We start from the raw sequence: 15,764 nt of genomic DNA on the forward strand, positions 1-15,764 counted from the left end.
TATTTTAGGCATAGGTCTAGATATGTAAACTACTATGAAAGTGTTGTAGAAAGTATCCCTAAAGGAAGAAATTGGCTGTGAACTATGTGAAAAGCTTCATCTTAGTGATCATAGGGGATTTAGGGAGGAAAAGATCATAACCCCTGCCTCCAAGGAACTGAATCATCTGGTAAGGGAGAAAAGACATATCTGACTACCGCATGTACTGTTATGACCTTGATCCAAACCACAGTCATCTTTTCCCTGGATTATTTTATCTCCCTGCTTCCAGTTTTTCTGTTTGTTCTCCACACAGCCAAAGTGACCCTTTTAAAGATGTGAGAGTGAGATCTCTTCTAAACCTTCCGTGCTTTTCTGTCTCAGAATCAACCCCGAAATTCTTACAGTCGACTGTGGTGCTTCATGATCCCGCTCTTGTCTCACTCTTTGACTAATCTCCTGATACTCTTTGCCTCTACTAGTTACCTTCAGCTGCTCTAGCAGTTTTGCCCTGGCTTCGACTTGAATAAGTATGTCACTCCTCTTGGCCTTTGCACTTGGCTTTTGTTTTGTCTGCCAGAGACACTTTTTATTTGAATATGAATATGGTTTGCTCTCAGACTCTGCTCAAATGTCCTTTTATAAGAGAGATGGAGACCTTCCCTGAACACCCCAGATAAAGTATAAAGTAGCATCCTACTTCTGACATTCTTTTTCCTTTACTCTGTGTTTTGTTTTCCAGGGCACTTAACATTATCTAACATATTTTTGTTTACCAATTTTCCTTCCACTAAAAATGAGAGCATTAGGATACTTGGTACACAGTAAGCACTTGGTAAATTTAGAATAAATGAATGAGTAAAGAAACATAAACCTAAGACAGGGAAATGGTGGTTAGTGCCATGAACACAAGGTGTGTTCAGTCCTCTACAAGTTCACGTGGAGAGATGACTTTTGAGTCATAATTTGGGAAAGTTTTAGTGGATGAGATAGCATTTGAACTGAGTTTTAGTACTGAGAATTGTTAGTGCTGGGGTGCCTGGGTGGCTCAGTTGGTTGAGCGTCTGACTTTTGGTTTCCACTCAGGTTGTGATCCCAGGGCCATGTGATCGAGCCCCACCTTGGGCTCCGAGCTGAATGTGGAGTATGGCTAAGATTCTCTTTCTCTGGGGGCTCCTGGGTGGGTCAGTTGATTAAGTGTCTGACTTTGGCTCAGATCATGGTGATCCCAAGGTGCCTTTGTGCTGACTTAGAGCCTGGGGCCTGCTTCAGATCACTAGCTTCCTCTCTCTCTTTGCCCCTCCCCTGCTCAGTAACACTCTGTCTCTCTCTCTTTCAAAAATAAACATTAAAAAAAAAAGTCTCTTTTTTTCTTCCTCTTCCCCATTTCCCTGCTTGTGCGCTCTCTCTTTCCAAAATAAAAAAAATGAAAAAGAATTGGTAGTATTAAAATGTAGACATGAAAAAGGAAGTGGTATGAGTAGGAGAAATTATGAGTAGAGCAGATAATTTGTGTAAAGTAGATGACACGTCATATTTATGAATGGGGTAGTTAATTATGTGTAGAGCTCTGGTTCTTAAAAGTGTGATTCCTCAGACCCACAACAGGAATGTGAACACTATTAGCAATGCAAATTCTTGCCCCACCAAGACCCATGGAATCTTGAAATTTGGGCTGGGGCCCAGCAGTCTGTTTTTTATCACAAGCCTTCCAGATGATTCTGATGCATACTAAAGTTTGAGAACCATTGGACTAGAACATACATTCAGAAAAAATGGATTGGTCTAAATCTTGGTTTAGGAATTTGAATTTTGTAGGAAGATCTATAGGTTTAAGGGTAAAACAGTACATTATTAATATTAAAATGCTGTTTTAAAACAAACTTGAAGAGGTAGTGAATCAAAGCCTAGACAAAAGGAAGCTACTGGAGTATTTCAGAAAAGGAGTAATTGAGGGCCCGACTGTTCAGTGGCAATGAAAATGGAGAGACAAGAACAGTTTCAGGGAATATGGAAATTAAAGTATTTAGCATCTGGTTAAATGTGGAGACAGGAACAAAGAATTTTATGAATTTGCATTGGGTTTCTAGCTGGAATGTTTAGGAATATGGTGGTAATGTTAGCAGTAAATGGTAGAAGGAACAATTAAGGGATCTAAATGAACAGTAAAATTTGACTATTGGGTTTGAAGAGATAGTACATTCTAAAAAAAAGTAACAGAAATTGTTAATCATTAGTCATAATGGACATTTTAATTAATGTTCAGGATGCACATTCCCATGTAAAAATAATGCATTTTTTGGTAGCCAATGAAGCAGATAATACAGAACTCATAATTTCTTTTCTCTTTTTAATAATACTTCAGTACTTGGAGTAAAGGCTTTTTAATAGAGGAGGCTTCTGTGTTTGAGAGTTAACTTACCTATGAATGTTTTTAAGTTTAAAATTTCATGTTTTAATTTGGGGGCAGGGGACCAAATGTCAACAGAAATGTATCAAATTGATCAAATGAATTGTCTCCCATTATCAAGTTCACAAAGAGAAATTAAATTCTAGCATCCAAAGAGGGTAGGATCCCAAATTCTTCCCTTCCCAGATTATTGCTTAATCAGAGCCAGTGGGTCTCTGTGGTTAGAGCTGGGGAGTTTTCAGGAGCTACAGCTTCGGTTGTCTTCCTCTGCTTGGGAGTGGCTTTTTTTTACCCCTGTAAAAGAGAATTATTTTACTCCCAATTTCTCTTGTTTATTAACTTTTTAAAGAATCTAGAAGGTCAGTAGGGCAAAAATTTATTCCTCTACCCAGTCCAACACCCATTAAATTTAGAAGTTATTCCTTTAGCTTAGTACATAGTCTAGTTGACTCACATTACCTTTGGCAGTAGGCTTTAGTGATATCACATGGAAGATGGGTACACAGAAAACGGGGTATCAAGTCGGTTTTGGTTTCAACATCACTGGGGTGTCAGTCGGTTGTGCCACTTGGCAGAGTCTATAAATTTGTACCTGAGTTCTACTAGGAAAATTCATCAGGTGGTAATTGTGCTGCTATATGTTTGCCCTATTCTGGGGGGCAGTGGGAAACTTAATCTGAACATTTCTCCTTCCTGCCTTGCAAAGTTTGCAAATTTTGTGGATAGCAGCCCTGGGCACTAGGTTGTACTTGATGTTTCCTCCTTTAGATTATTTTCATATTAAAAACTTCTAATTTCCATTACTTCTGTGTATCCTGGTACTCCTGTGCTACAGTAAGTGTGCGTTCTGTTTAGTGCACAGCTTCTGTACTGTCTCTTGTAAATAGTGTATCACTTACTTGTGTGCAAAGTTCTGAGCACCATCTGCACAAAGCCCCAGCCCTGGAATCTCCAGAGCCCTAGAGTTCTATCCTTGTCTCTGGATTTCTTTATCCCCAACCTTGTGCCAAGACATTTTTAGCCCTGTGCTACCTTGGCTGTTGCTATTTTCCCTGAAATTCTTAGACTTCTAGAGCTAAAACCATACAAGCATTCCTGTTGTGCCCCATATTTGTATTATTTGGATAATAACCATAAACAGGTACCTGAAATGAAGCTGCTTTTGATGTTTCTGATGTCTGTGCTCATAGGAACCCAGTGAAGACAGGATCTCTTTTTTGCCACTTGCTCTTGTGGATCTTTTCTTTACTCTGCTTTTTAACTTTCTGGGCCTTGTATAATTAGTTCTACTTCATTGGCAGTGTAAACATTCTCTTTTGTCAGATTCCTTTCAGCAATAATATGTTACACCATTTTAGGTAAACATAGCTGGTTTTGTTTTGGTTTACATTTTAGCCTATTCTCAAGTTAGCCTCTCTGGTCTTCCTTTTCCTTTCTCTGTGCCTTTGGGCCCAGGTTTTAATATTCTGCAGTTACCTCTTGTAAGATCTCCCACAATGTCATAGATGAAAGTCAAGGAATTCTGAGTTCATTAAAGAGCATTCATTATCAAACAGATTTTGCCCATTCTCATCTCCCTGACCTAAGAAAATTTTCAGCTCAATCTCAGACCTAGGATTGACTTCTTTGTTTTTCTTCAGTGTTGCTTTTCGTTCTTCACTCCCTGCTGCCGAACCCTGAGTTCCTGCGGCAGTTTCCTTTGTTGGCACCATGTCGTCCCATATATTACTCTCCATACTAACTAGTCATTTGAAATTCCCATTAAATGCTTCAGGTATTGTAAAGTAATCTCCCAGCTTTTTCTAAAAAAAATGTAATGTTTATTTTTGAGAGAGAGAGAGAGAGCATGAGTGGAGGAGACACAGAGAGGGTGACACAGAATCTGAAGCAGACTCCAGGCTTTGAGCTGTCAGTACAGAGCCTGACATTGGGCTTGAACCCACAAATCGTGAGATCATGACCTGAGCCAAAGTCGGACGCTCAACCGACTGAGCCTTCCAGGTGCCCCTCCCCCACCTTTTAATCTTTGAGTCTGTACAGATTTTATGTTACTTATATAACGATCTTCAAGTTGTGTTTTCCACTTGCTCTTATTATGGACTTTTTTGTAAAAGAACATCTTACCATATAGTCTGGTTCACTGTGAGATTTCCATCCAGAGTCACCTTCTATCCCTCTGTTGCATACCTTTGGAACTAGTCACCCTTTCTTTCTAAAGAGGAACAACTAAAATATCCTTTTTCCCTTAATTCCACCTTTAAGAGCACATAGTTCTGGTAAATATGTATTTCTTTTTTCTTATCTCTCTAGTCTTGATTCTTTGTTGTTGTTATTTATTTATTTTTAAATTTACATCCAACTTAGTTAGCATATAGTGTAATAATGATTTCAGGAGTAGATTCCAGTGATTCATGTATAACACCCAGTGCTGATTCCAACAAATTGTTTTCCTTAATATCCCCTAACCCGTATAGCCCAGACCCCCACCCACAATCCCTCCAGCTCTCAAAGCAGCAGAAATGTACTCTGTACATTGAGAACTCTGTGTGTTCTCTGAATTTAAGTTTAAGTCTCTTATGTTTTGTCCCCCTCCCTGTTTTTATATTATTTTTGCTTCCCTACCCTTATATTCATCTGGTTTGTATCTTAGACTCCACATATGAAGGAGGTCATATGATATTTGTCTTTTTCTGACTAATTTTGCTTAGCATAATACCCTTTAGTTCCATCCACATAGTTGCAAATGGCAAGATTTCATTCTTTTTGATTGCCAAGTAATACTCTATTGTAAATATATACCACACCTTCTTTATTCATTCATCCATAGATGGACATTTGGACTCTTTCCATACTTTGGCTATTGAAGATAGTGCTGCTATAATCATTGGGGTGCATGTGCCCCTACGAAACAGCACACTCGTATCCCTTAGATAAATAAATACCCAGTAGTACAATTGCTGGGTCATAGGGTAGTTCTGTTTTTAACTTTTTGAGGAGCCTCCATACTGTTTCCTAGGGTGGCTATACTAGTTTGCATTCCTACCAGCAGTGCAAAAGAGATCCTTTTTCTCGGCATCATCGCCAACATCTTTTCTTGCCTGAGTTGTTAATTTTAGCCATTCTGACTGGTGTGAGGTGATATGTCATTGTGGCTTTAATTTGTATTTCCTTGATGATAAGTGATGTTGAGCATTTTTTCATGTGTCTGTTAGCTATCTGTATGTCTTCTTTGGAGAAGTGTTTATTCATGTCTTTTGCCTATTTCTTCATTGGATTATTTGGTTTTTGGGTGTTGAGTTTGATAAGTTCTTTATAGGTTTTGGATACTAACCCTTTATCTGATATGTCATTTGCAAATATCTTCTCCCATTCTGTCAGTTGCCTTTTAGTTTTGCTGATTGTTTCCTTCACTGTGCAGAAGCTTTTTATCTTGAAGAGGTCCCAATAGTTCACTTTTGCTTTTGTTTCCCTTGCCCCTGGAGACGTGTTGAGTAAGAAGTTGCTGTGGCCAAGGTCAAAGAGGTTTTTGCCAGCTTTCTGCTATAGGATTTTGATGGCTTCCTGTCTTACATTTAAGTCTTTCATGAATTTTGAGTTTATTTTTGTGTATGGTGTAAGAAAGTGGTCCAGGTTCATTTTTCTGCATGTCGCTGTACAGTTTTCCCAGCACTACTTGCTGAAGAGACTGTCTTTATTCCATTGGATATTCTTTCCTTCTTTGTCAAGAGTAGTTGGCCAATCGTTTGTGGGTCCATTTCTGGGTTCTCTATTATGTTTTTGTGCCAGTACCATACTGTCTTGATGATTACATCTTTGTAATACAGCTTGAAGTCTGGGATTGTATTGCCTCCAGCTTTGGTTTTCTTTTTCAAGATTGCTTTGGCTATTCGGGTCTTTTCTGGTTCCATACACATTTTAGGATTGTTTGTTCTTGCTCTGTGAAGAATGCTGGTATTATTTTGATAGGGATTGCATTGAATATGTAGATTGCTTTGGGTAGTATTGACATTTTAACAATAGTGTTCTTCCAATCCATGAGCATAGAATATTTTTCCTTTTTTGTGTGTGTGTCTTCTTCAGTTTCTGTCATAAGGTTTCTATGGTTTCCTGTGTATAGATTTTTCACCTCTTTGGTTAGATTTATTCCTAGGCATTTTATGGTTTTAGGTGCAATTGTAAATGGGATCAATTCCTTGATTTCTCTTTCTGTTGCTTCATTATTGGTGTATAGATATCTAGTCTTGATTCTGATAGTGAACTTATTATTAAGGTAGTACCTCACTTCCATTTTTATCAATATGACCTCCTTTTATTTACTTTTTAATCCTTCCACTGTTATTTTAATTGTAAGTTATCATTTTTAAGTGTTTATTTATTTTGAGAGAGAGAGAGCATGTGAGCACGGGAGGGTCAGAAAGAGAATCCCAAGCAGACTCTGTGCTGCTAGCACAAAACCTGTTTTAGGGCTTGATCTCATGAACCATGAAATCATGACCTGAGCCAAAATCAAAAGTCAGAGGCTTAACTGACTGAGCTACCCAGATGCCCTGTTAAAGTGTATCACTTTTAAACATATTTAGTTCTTGAGACTGAGAAAATGTGGTACCTAAAGTTAGTATTTGATGCATAGGCCTTTTAAATTTTTCTTTTGGCCTTTGAATTTGTAATAATTCCATTGAATTTTTCTTCTGCCTCAGCCTAAGAAAGTGATTTATGCTCTATATAGTAGGAAATCTGACTCTTCATCTGTTCACTTGATACAATCTACTGGCTATCTTTGTTGAACTCAGATAAAATCTTATTTATTTTTATTTTTTGGATGCTTTTATTTGTTTTTGAGAGAGAGACAACGTGAGTAGGAGAGGGTCAGAGAGAGAGGGAGACACAGAATCTGAGGATAGGCTCCACGCTCTGAGCTCTCAGCACAGAGCCCGACGTGGGGCTTGAACCCATGAACCTTGAGATTATGACCTCAGCTGAAGCCGGATGCTCAATCGACTGAGCCACCCAGGCGCTCCTCAGATAAAATCTTCAGTCTGCAGCCTTGATTAGATTTATGTACTCCATCAATTCCAAAAGCTAGTGGAGACCATATTCTGACAGTGACTTTAGAAGACTTTGGACAAGTCACATGAATCTAAGAGCTTCTCTTTGAGAACAAAATTAAGAGGGAGAGGGACAGAGGTCAGCTGATCTAGGACTATTTATATTTATTTTCTAGTTTGTATCATATTTAGAAATTTTATTTTTTTTAACATACAGTGTTACATTAGTTTCAGTTGTACAATATAGGTGATTTACAATCCCATACTATCACAGTAAGTGCATGCCTTAATCCCCATCCCCTATTTAACACATCTCTCCAACACTCCCCTCTTTGGGAACCATCAGTTTTTCCTATATAATTAAGAGTCTTTCGGGGCGCCTGAGTGGTTCAGTCATCAGTTAATCGTCTGACTTTGGCTCAGGTCATGATCTTGCAGTTCATAGGTTCGAGCCCTGCATCGGGTTCTGTGCTGACAGCTAGCTCAGAGCCTGGAGCCTATCTTTGATTCTGTGTCTCCCTCTCTCTCTGACCCTCCCTTACTTGTACTGTCTCTCTCTGTCTCTCAAAAATTAATAAAAAACATTAAAAAAAGATTTAAAAAAGAGTCTTTCTTGATTTCTCTCTCTGTCTTTCCCTTTGCTCAGTTTTGTTTCTTAAATTCTACATATGAGCAGAATCATATAGTATGTGTTTTCTCTGACTTATTTTGCATAGCATTATACTTTCTAGCTACATCCATGTCATTGCAAATGGCAATGACATTTCATTCTTTTTTATGTCCGAATAATAATACTCTATAGGACTAACAACGTAAAGGCTAGACATTCACACACTAGTGTTTTAAGACACATATGGAATTCAACCAACTTCTCAGTTTAATCCTCTGGCTTGTAGGTGGTGTTGAGAAACCAGATAGAAAAAACAAAAATTTTTCCATAAGAAAAGAACATAGATTTTATTAATGTCTAAAACCCCTATAACATGATTAAAGGACATTAAAAAAAATAACAAAGGGATGGCTCAGTCTTTTGAGCATATGACTCTTGGTTTTGGCTCATGTCATGATCCCAGGGTTGTGATATTGAGCCCGGTGTTGGGCTCCTAGAGAGCATAGGGCCTACTTGGGATTCCCTCTCTCCTCAGTGTCCTTCTTCCATTCACCTTTGTGCACTCTCTCAAAATAAATAAATAAACATTTTAAAATCAGTGTCTCAGCCATACCTGCAATACCATTTCTGGTTAGGCCATGCTAAATTGGAATCAGATTCAGAATTCTCCTTGCCCAAGCTAGTTAAGTCATTGTCATGGGCACACACATCTACGTATACCACTACCTGCTGGCACACACAGAGGTTTGTTCACCCTACATTCTGATTTGATGTTCAGATACATTTCCTTGGGCATATATTTTGAGGTTCCCTTGTTTATGTGCCAATTTTAATGTTTATAGGGGAAGCATTTAATATTCTCCCTAGTGAGTTTGTAATCAATGGAAAATTGACAGGGATCAAAATGTGTCTCAAACATTTAAAATGAGCCTATTTCTTATCTTCGTTGGGTTAACTTAAGAGGGAAGTTGGGTCTTTAAGTAGATACTTGAGCAACTACATGGAGAACCCTGGCTTGTCTCACATCATATGGATGCAGAAAACTCAAGAAGGAGAAGAGAGCCTTCTGGGAGTGATCATTGTAATGGATATTACTACCATGATTTGTAGCTTTGACTAGATAATCATGAAGGTTCCTTTTAATAGTAAGATTGTATGGAATATTAAGATTTAAAGATGCTTACTCCATTTTCCATTTTGTAAAAGGTTGAGTCTTACTACATTCACAGAACCTATTATAGATCTTAATGTTGCAGAAATATCTGTTTAAGGAGTGGTGAGCTGAACAAACAACATGCTTAATTGAACCCCCAAAAGAACTGGGTCTCAGGTTGTCTATTACTGAAAATTATGTTCCTTGTAGATTCCAAACAACTTTTAGCTTATTAGGATATATTTCTAAACCATTTTGGTAGGTTTTTAAAATATGACTTTAATTTTAGATTTTCTTTACATGACTATCCTGAGATAAAAAGGCAAATGACAGTGACTCTTGTTTTGAATAGAGCTTTTCTTTATCTTCTTTATTGTCAATGGAAAACTGTTAAAACAAAAAAAAGGGAATCCTCACATATCTGTTCAGGCATGATGAAGCATTTTATTTGTATTGCTGTATCTAGGATATGCTTCATTTGTCAAGGAGTATTGAGCTAAATAGTTGAAACTCAGCAGTAGCTTTTGAATAGATTTTATTTGGAAGTGGCCTATCTGCTTGCTAAAAGTGCATAAAATTTGTTGTAATTAATCATATTGGGAAGCAAATAATTAACCAGCTCATGCTGATACAATGAAACAGTCAAAAAGTATACCTTTGCCATTTTCTTAAAGTGGACTGGTATGTGCCAGGAATTATCCTAGATTTTAATATATTCTCTTCTCCAATCATTCTGTGCTTTAGGTGATGCTAAATTCATTTTATAGGAAACTTAGAGAAGTATAGTAACTTTGCTAAGTTTACATAACTACTAAATGACAAAGCCAGTTCTGTCTAATTCTAAAACCTATGCTCTTTCCACACTGCTGCTAATCTACGTGATATATTTTTCCATCTGACCCTAAAAAAATACCCAGAGGCAAGGGTAAATCTTAATGTGTAGCTAGGTAACAAAGTAGGGAAAGTCAATGTAGAATTGTGCATATGTTACAAAATAGCTCCCAGAAATAAATGAAAACATTGAAATTTGAAGGAAAAGGTGAGAACAAAAAAACCTTTTTAAACTTTTAAAAATGCGACTAATTTTGTACTTATTGAAAACTTGGTACAATTATCAACGGGAAAGCAACACTAGTGTAATAATCACTAAATTACAGACCTTATTAGAAATTTGCCAATATTTCCATTAATGTTTTTTCTGTTCCAGGATGTTATTTCTGGATCTCACATTGTATTTAGTTGTTATTTACCTTCGTCTCTTCCAGTGAATAACAGTTCTTCAGCCTTCCCTTGTCTTCGTGACCTTAACACGTTTGAAGAGTACTGATTAGTTTTTTTTTTTTTTTTTTTTGTAAAGCATCCCTCAGTTTGGGTTTGTCTGGTGATTCTTCATGACTGGAATGAGGTTAGGGATTTTTGCCAAAATACTACAAAAATACCATCGTGTCTTTCTTGATGTGCTGTATTAAGAGATTTATGATAATGGTATGTTGTATTACTTCCTGGTGATATTTACTTTGATGATTTGGTTATGTATGTGTCTGTGGGATTTCTGTACTCTTAAGTTACTGTCTATTTTAGTTGGTAAAGTCTTGGGGGAGAGAATTTGAGACTGCAAATCCTGCATCTCCCTAAACTTTTATTCAATTTTTAGCATCGATCCATGGATCTTGTCTGTAGCATTCATTACTGTGTATTTGCCTAATGCTGATTCTCTAGATCTCTCTTTTCTTCTGTGTTCAGTCATTGGGATTTTACGGTGAGGAAGTAAAATCTGTTCCATCTCTAATATTTATTTATTTGATTATTTGTATAATTGTGGACTCCTGGATATTTATCTTGTTTCATGGATTAAAGTCAATACTATCATTTATTTTGTTGCTTAAATTGTTCCAGCTTTAGCCAACCTCCTTCAGGTTGGCTCCTGTGTTCTTATATCCCATCATGTTTTCAGCATTTCATTACTTTCTGGCACCACAAAATGTTCTAGTCTCATCTTGTGTTTTCCCTGCTGCAGGCGTGCTGGAGGAGGCCTCGAGGAGTTCAGGTTTCTTTTATTGGAGAGTAGTGTTTAGAAACCAGGATTTGTGCTTTAAGTGTATATGTTGTTCCTAGCGTGCTACCTCTCTGATGCAGTCTCGGCAGAGTGAGCTAGGAGATATTTATATATAGAGTAGGTGTTTATAATATGAACAACATAATCATATTGAGGGGGTTGGAGAAAAGACTAACTTAATGTCTATTATAATGTTTAGGTATTTATAAAATTAGCCAATTTATTCATTGCATAGACTCCATATGAATTTTAGGGGAACACATTTCAGTCTGTAGCAATTTGGATGATGTATCTTAAATGTTCTTAAATAATTAATATAATTTTAACTTAATAGGTTTAAAATAAGTCTGTGTTTTGACAGTTTTGCCAGAGAATTAATCTGTGCTCATTCTCACAATAATTTGCCTTGGTTAATTAATTATTATTATATTATTAATTAATTATAATATATGCTATATCCCTTTTAGATCAGGGTATTTGCTCCCATAAATGGGAGTGCTGACAAAGTGCTGTAGGATCATTGCACTGTTAGCATCTGTGGCAGTAGCCCTTCCCTTTTCTTCAACTCCCCTTGTATCACGGCATGCTTTTGGCCTTTGCTCTAACTTCTTTCAGCAGTGTTCATACAGTTTCTATAAATTATAGTACATTGCATTGCAGTAAGTTTGTTATGTTCTTCAAAATGAAACAACAAAAGGTTTTTATTTTGTGTGTGCGTTTTTTTTTACCAATCCCTAATGGACTATTGATCTTAATCCTGTTCCTTAGACCATTTTCTTGAAGAATTTAGAACTGTAGCAATAGTTGATTTTAAGGATTCAGGTAAATATTTTTCCTTTCTTTGAGCAACTGCAACAGTATTCTGGCCGTTATGTTAAGACTGTTACTTACTAGAATGCAAAAGAAAAAGAAAAATGGAAGATGTGTTGCTTGCTGCATTTTGACCCGATTGAACACAGTCGGATTATGATGTCATGGCATCTCCCCTCTCTTTAGCTGAGTGCTTATCATAGCACAGGAGAAAAATTTCAAATAGAGGGGCAATGTAATGTATAGTTTCACATATTTTAAGGAAAATATTTAAAAGAGAAATAGTGTTATAGTAAGTCTTAAAGTGTTATGTTACTGTTATAGTGTATCAGCAACATCTGACATGATATTAAACAGTGTAAGAAGATATTTAAATTTCAGTTGTTTTGTTTATATCTCTTTAAAGGTATTATGGCAACATGTCTAGTAGGTTTGATGTGTTACATTGGGTCTTTTTTATGGTGTTAGGTTTTAGCTTAGCTCAATCAGGCAGTATATTAGGTAGCTGAATCTTGGTAAATGAGGGAAGCTATTAATAAGAATAGAAGCTGAGAACATAGAAATCTTTTCTTCTAAGTAGATAAACTTACTCCATAAATAGGAAATGAATAAGGTTATAAGTAGATATGGATTAGGGCAAACTGTTTGGGATGGAGGACAAGAAAATGTGAGACACTCAGGTACCTATATTTTATGTGGCATGAGAATGGTGTTTTGGTGGTCGAGGTACCTGGGTGGTTCAGTCAGTTGAGTGTCCGACTTCAACTCAGGTCATGATCTCATGGCTTGTGAGTTTGAGCCCTCCATCAGGCTCTGTGCAGACAGCTCAGAGCCTGGAGCCTGCTTCCAATTCTGTGTCTCCCTCTCTCTCTGCCCCTCCCCTGCTCATGCTCTGTCTCCCAAAAATAAATAAATATTTAAAAAAATTAAAAAAAAAATCCCAGAATGGTGTTAATGGTGGTCATAAAAAGTTAATAAAGCTGGCCAAATATGCTAGTGAAGAGAAAATTTAGAGGCAGGAGCTACAATCTATCCACCTTTTTTTTTGGCCCATGGTAGTTTAGAAAAGTGTCCTATTTGGTGTCATCATAGTTAGTAGTAGTTTTTACTGACCAGCTAACTTTCTGGTATAGCAATTTGGAATTGTCAGTGGACCATGAAGGGTCTAAAATTTTATCTAGGTTTAGCATGTCACAGTTTCACAGATGCTGGCAGAAAACATGAAACTCGTGGGTCAGAGATAACAAACTTTATTATTCATAGCACAGCAGACCACATGAGCTTCATGCTCAGGGTAGTTCCCTTTGCCCCTCAAGTCTCATAAAGGTAAGTAGCAAAGGTGGATCCTGCACTCACAGTGGGTTTTCTTCATGGTTGAGGAAACCCAGGCTTAGGGAACCCCAATCTTTTATAATGGTCTATAAATGTGTCTGCCTGGCTTTTGCTCCAGAGGGAGAGAACATCATGATTGTGTTAAATAGTAAACAGGCTCTGGAAGGAGACATCATCTCTATTTTTCAAGCCTGTTGCCTATGGATATCTTTGAAAAGATGAAGACAATTGAGCCTTTTATAATTAAAAAAAAATTTTTTTAATGTTTATTTAGTTTTTGAGAGAGACAGAGAGACAGAGTATGAACGGGGAAAGGGCAGAGAGAGGGAAACACAGAATCAGAAGCAGACTCCAGGCTCTGAGCTGCCAGCACAGAGCCTGACGCGGGGCTCAAACTCATGGACCGTGAGATCATGACCTGAGCTGAAGTTGGATGCTTAACTGACTGAGCCACACAGGCGCGCGCCCCAGTTGAGCCTTTAAAAAAAACAAAACGAAACTAGAAATACAAAACACCCATGGAAAATTGTCTCCCAACAGGAAGTGATGAGTGTGAAAAGTTCTTGAGCTCTGAGTGTTCTTGGCTTTTGTGCTCTGTTCTAGCTTTTCCAGCTTTTAAACCAGGAGTTGGCAAACTTTCTCTGTAGTGGGGCAGAAATTAAATATTTTAGGCGAGAGCCATATGATTTCTGTCAGACCTACATAACTGGTTGTTATCGCAGAAAAGCAGCCATAGATAGTATGTAAATGGATGAACCTGGTTATGTTCCAGTAAAGCTCTATGGACATTGAAATTTGAATTTCATAGGATTTTTAGAAATCACAAAATATTTTTTCAACCATTTAAAAATGTAACATCCCATTCTTAGCTTTGAGTTATACAAAAACAGGTGGCAGGTCAGATATGGCCTACAGGCCATACATAGTTTATCAACCCTTTTTATATGATGAATTTTAAAAATATAATACATTGCTTTAGTATGGCAGTCTTGCATATGAGATACCATAATTAACATTTTATAGCAATTGATAGTTCTAAAATGCTTTCTCATAAATTATTATCATATGCAACATAAGCATTATTGTCTCTGTTTTATGGTGAGGAAACTAATGCATAGAGAAGGAAATGACCTGTCCAAATCCACAAAGCTAGTAAGGTGACAGAGCCAAGAGTACTTATATTCTGGACCTTTTTCTCCATCATATTGTATGGCTTAAACTTTCATAATCAGAGCATCATGCCACTATATTTTTAATACTCATTGTGCCAGAATGCTTAGAGTGTAGTCTTTATTTTTTTAACTTAATTTTAATTAATTATTTTTTTTATTTTAGAGAGAGAACATTAGCAGGGCAGAGGGGCAGAGGCAGAGAGAGAGAATCTTAAACAGGCTCAGTACTCAGCATGGAGCCTGACACATGGCTTGATCCCACAACTCTGATTCAGAATCAAGAGTTGGACACTTAACTGACAGAGCCACCAACATGCCCTTCAGTTTAGTCTTTAATAAATAGTAATAATAATAATTTGCTCATTTCTCATTTTTATTACTATATTGTACTGTGTAGCTATTTTAATATTTGATAATTGATGTTTTGACAAAGGTTAGATATGGGAGGCAAAGGTCTTTGTTATATTTGTTACAGTTTGTTAAAGATGTGGCAGTTGGACAGTATAATTCATATTCTGTATTTTCCGCGTTTTCAAAGATAATAGCTAATTTCATTTTCAGATATACACTATGAAAATATAGTAATGTTTTTGTTCCTAAGTCATTTGTATTCATGCGGAACTAATGCTTTAATTTATCTAGTAGTAGTATCAACATTTGTAAACTCGAGATGTTGAGAAAATTTTTTATAATGACTTTTTGGTTGCCCCCCTACCAGGTGGTTGAAGATTATGCTGGAAGATGGCAGGTCCCCTTGCCACAGCTTCAGGTTCTTCAGACTGCACTTTGCTGTTTTACATCAGCCAGCGCATCATTCCCAGATGAATGTGAGCACGTACAGTATGTTTTGAGTAGCCTTGCTTTGTAAGTACTCTTTGCATCTTATGAAAACATTTTTTTCTTGACATATTTGGGAATTGGTTTTTGGTTATTTTCTCTGTGGAAGGAGCCTTTCCTAAAGTCTTCCCTCAAAAAGAAATTTCTAGAATCTTAGACTATAACAAAAAAAAAAAAATTCCATTTCTTCACTTAAATATTTAGGTTTAATTTTCTACATTCAGCCACAATTTTACTTTTAGTTTTAGAGTTATTTGGAATTGTTTCATAGATTCTTATGGTCACTACCATCAGTTTCCTTTTTAATTCCCTAATTCTAATGGTAATTCTCAGAATATAGCAATTGCGGGCATCATACTT

At 36.9% G+C, this 15,764-nt stretch overlaps 1 protein-coding gene across 2 annotated transcripts in view; it reads left to right on the forward strand.

The window, feature by feature from the left end:
- ZNF654 (zinc finger protein 654) overlaps positions 1 to 15,764 on the forward strand; it is a 93,477-nt gene that overhangs the window by 15,143 nt on the left and 62,570 nt on the right. For both annotated transcript variants that reach the window (XM_039255594.1, XM_039255592.1), the window contains exon 2: positions 15,286 to 15,431. In XM_039255594.1, coding sequence (XP_039111525.1) covers positions 15,286 to 15,431 — 146 coding nt within the window. The remainder of the gene's footprint in view (positions 1 to 15,285; positions 15,432 to 15,764) is intronic.

The sequence above is a fragment of the Hyaena hyaena genome, unplaced genomic scaffold, assembly GCF_003009895.1.
Source record: "Hyaena hyaena isolate Hyena2069 unplaced genomic scaffold, ASM300989v1 scaffold_534, whole genome shotgun sequence".
Taxonomy (NCBI): domain Eukaryota; kingdom Metazoa; phylum Chordata; class Mammalia; order Carnivora; family Hyaenidae; genus Hyaena; species Hyaena hyaena.